At 46.2% G+C, this 3,701-nt stretch overlaps 1 protein-coding gene across 1 annotated transcript in view; it reads right to left on the minus strand.

The window, feature by feature from the left end:
- Positions 1–332: 332 nt before the first annotated feature.
- Fermt1 (fermitin family member 1) overlaps positions 333–3,701 on the minus strand; it is a 46,719-nt gene continuing 43,350 nt past the window's right edge. Inside the window, exon 15 of the mRNA XM_031372009.1 lies at positions 333–3,588. Within this exon, the coding sequence (XP_031227869.1) occupies positions 3,415–3,588 (174 nt within the window). The 3' untranslated portion in view covers positions 333–3,414. The remainder of the gene's footprint in view (positions 3,589–3,701) is intronic.

Here is a 3,701-nt window from a genome sequence, read left to right on the forward strand (position 1 = left end):
CAGCATCCAGCTATCAAATGCTCGGGCCTTGGCCCTTCCTTTTTCTCTGGATATATAGTTATTTGCTTTCTGGTAGTTTCTCAAGATCTAGAAAGGGTCAAGACAGGTCACAGTAAAGATAGGACAGGACATCTGATACTCATCAAAGAGAGAAGAGCTGAAAGCAAAGACTAAGAAAGGGTCTTAGTTGACATCTTAGAACTCAAGCTCAAATACTGTAGTTGCCTGGAGAAGAAGCTGGACTCTTGGTGTGCAGAAACACATGACAGGCCTGAGCGGCTCTTCCTTCATAACAGAGAGAATGGTCACCTTTAAACAGACAGCAGGCAGGATGGGACACAGCTGGACTGTATTCAAACACATATAAAAAATCAAATTTAAAGTCTCATAAATAACACAATGCAGATTTCAGCATCTATGGCAGATAATACAGCAAATGGGATGTGTGTGGGGGACAAATTAAAATTTCACCAAGGACAAGTCACCTGACCATTGGTATCCAAATGTTAACCGCCTCCCCTGAAAAAAAGGACCAAACTTCTCTTTAGAACAGTGGCATTTAACATTTTCTTCTTATCCCAATTTATTCCTTTGAGATGTAGCTGTGTAACCACAGGAGAAATGCTACCCCAAGTTACATAACGTCTGCAGCCAACTCCTCCAAGCAATTCATGGAAATGTCAGCCAACCATGAAAAGCTGAGGGGCTGACCTGAAGGTCTGGAAGCTGCTTTCTCATGGGCAACATGTAATCAACGTGACGTGTAATCAAGGAGGTCATTGTGACCAGGATTTGAAAGATCTGTCTAGGCTGTAGCATGAAAATAATTTTCATTTGAGAAAGGCTGTGATTACGGAGCCCTGGCTGGCCTCAGACTCACAGAGGTCTGCCAGCATCTGCCTTTGGAGTTCTGGGATTAAAGGTGGGTGCACTGTGTATATACTACACTCAGCCTAGTGTAGTGTACCCAGGAGTATACTGCACCCTGTCTAGGCCCTAAACTATAGAGCCCAGGACAGCAGAGGGAAGAATAGAACCATGTTTACTGCAGCACTTCACATACTTGTCTGCATAAAAATACCCCAAATTAAGCTCCTTATGATGGCCGCCAGATCTTCCAAATGCTTAAAGCACTTCCAAGCAAAGTTGAGCCCCAGAAATTCAGTGAGTGGATACCTGGATAGTTTCATGAGTACACACCTCTAGGGAGAGGCTAAAAGAAACCTTCAGAAGGTTCTTCTGGCTCAGGTCTGTGGTCTCAAGCCAGGACTGTCTCCTGACTCCTGGCACTCTCCCTTCCCAGGTGGCTTTGTTGGGAAACAAAGTAACAGCTGAGGTTTGAAGGTCTCTGGGCTCCATCCAGAACCCTGAAACACACAGCATAGGAGAAAGGCAGAGTTCAAGGAGAGTTCTTGCTCTATCTATGCAGTCTGAGTTTGCGTGGAAGGAGAAGGCAGTTTATCTACAAAAGAAAACACCTCCCTTTAGCTCCAAGGCTCCACCTACTCAAACCCCACTCATTCCCTCTTACCGAAAAACCAGATTATGACATTCAGGCGGCTGTCAAGGGCTTAGGCTTGTAGCAGGGCAGGGAGGATACTGCAAAAAGCAGCCCCCAAGAGTCTGCTATTCTCTTGTGATTTACAAAGCTGAAGATGTTTAGGGGAAATGGCAAGAATCGAAGAGGCAGGCTCCACATCAACAATGCAGCTGAGTAGTAAGAAGAACACTTTCTTACAACCCAGACCCAGCCCGGGGTCTGAAAGCCGAATTTCTACATGGTGGACTCTGGAACGGACTTGCCGGCCTTTCCTTGTTGGTTGGAACGGAGGCCTGACTGGACTTGGAATCCTGCCAGACTTTTTTTTTTTTTTTGAGTAGTTTTTAGTGTGTGTGTGTGTGTGTGTGTGTGTGTGTGTGTGTGTGTGTACACGCGCGCGCACGTGCAGGTGCCCACAGAGTTCAGAAGAAGGCATCAGATCCCTTAAAGCTAGGTACTTGGAACTCAGTTGAGGTCCTGTGCAGGAGCAGCAAACCCTCTTAATTGCTGACCTAGCTTCCTAGTGCCAGCAAGGTGCTTTTGATTAATAGAGAGCTGGGCCTCTTTTCTTTTATTCCCCCCCCCCCCGTTTTTTTTTTAAGATCTCGGGAATGGTTCAAGGCCAGCCTGGTCTACAGAGTGAGTTCCAGGACAGCCAGAAAAAAAGAAAAAGAAAAAGAAAAAGAAAAAGAAAAAGAAAAAAAAAGATCTCAGGAATGTACATCTAATTGACACTACATTGCATTAACCAATAGCTGCACTTTTTGCAAACTGTGGCTGTGACAGTCCTGAACAAGAAGGGCTCCTGTTTAAGCCACAGTGACTTTTCTGACTATGGATCATCGTTCCTTCTGTGGCAGATTTTTACAGTTCCTCTAATGCATTTGGGACGACCATCTCAAAGTAACCTGTAGCTTTCCTGACAACTCCTCTCTCTCTCCTGCTAAGAACTGTAGCCGTTTCTGTTTTATTTTAAAACCTTCTGCTACCATATCTACCACTTCCACCTCTAGATCCATAGCTACCACCATAGGGACTGCCTGAGCTTCTACCAAAACTGCCCTCCTTCATGGGTCCATAATTTGATTGTTGCTGTCTACAGGTCTGTTTTCTTGAGACCCAGTCCAGAATCGAATCGACTGAGTTATGGATCTTGGCTAACAATGGGCTCCCATGTATCCCTTCAGTACCCGTGTCTTTAAGAAGGATTTCAATGTGTCTGTGGGATTCCCTAGGAATGGAGCTTCTCATGTCAGCAATACAATGAGGACCAATGATGAGACCAGATGGTGAGTGGTCACCTTAAGAGATGTGACAGTCACAGTAAACTGAGGATGTTGAAGACCACTGTAACCTGCTCTTTCCCACTCATCTCTTTGACCTCCAAAGAAAAAAGATGCCAAGGCTCCCTCTACCTCTTTGGCAAGATGACAGCTATGCTCAGTTTTGTTAAGGAAGGACCTGAGGGTGTGGAGTGAGATTTCTACTCGCTATGCATCCCTTTTACCCCACTCTTCTCTCTGCTGACTTACTGTGAGGCATATAAGCAGGCCAGCTGCTGGATAGCACTTGCTTGTGCCTGCAAAGCCACAGAGCTGGAGAAATGATGGGCCTTAGAGCATCCATAGAGTACCAGCCCTCTCTCTCCCCACCCACTTTACAGGAAAAGCAGCAGGAGCCCAGTTTACTGCTGGCAGTGTGAGGCAAAGTAAGGAGAGGGATGTGTTCAGTGTACTCAGACGAGGCAGATCCTGGGCATCTGATGGCAAGCATACATTGTGTTGGTCCGCAAGCTACACACAGGGAAAGCCACAGATCCTATCCACTCTGGAAGGTACTCCTAGTCCGTGTAGGCCAAGTTGGCCGGCTTCACTTCAGTCCTGACCGCCAGTCAGTTTGTGAAAGAGGTCCTCATCGAGTGTTTCATTTTGGTCCTTGGATCGTGTGGACAAGAAGATGTAGCCCCCAATGTACTCGTGGACAATCTTGCAATCAGCACTTAGGCAGGTGAATGCGATGGAGACGTTTTGGTCAAACTCGATTGCCACCTGGAAAAGTAAGCCATGGATAAACTTAAACTCTGACAAGGGAGGATGAGAAAGCAGCTGCTACCCTGGAGATAGTTCTCAAAGCTGAGGACTAGTGAGGTCCCCAAAATAAA

This window comes from Mastomys coucha, unplaced genomic scaffold, assembly GCF_008632895.1.
Source record: "Mastomys coucha isolate ucsf_1 unplaced genomic scaffold, UCSF_Mcou_1 pScaffold15, whole genome shotgun sequence".
In the NCBI taxonomy this organism is placed as follows: Eukaryota; Metazoa; Chordata; class Mammalia; order Rodentia; family Muridae; genus Mastomys; species Mastomys coucha.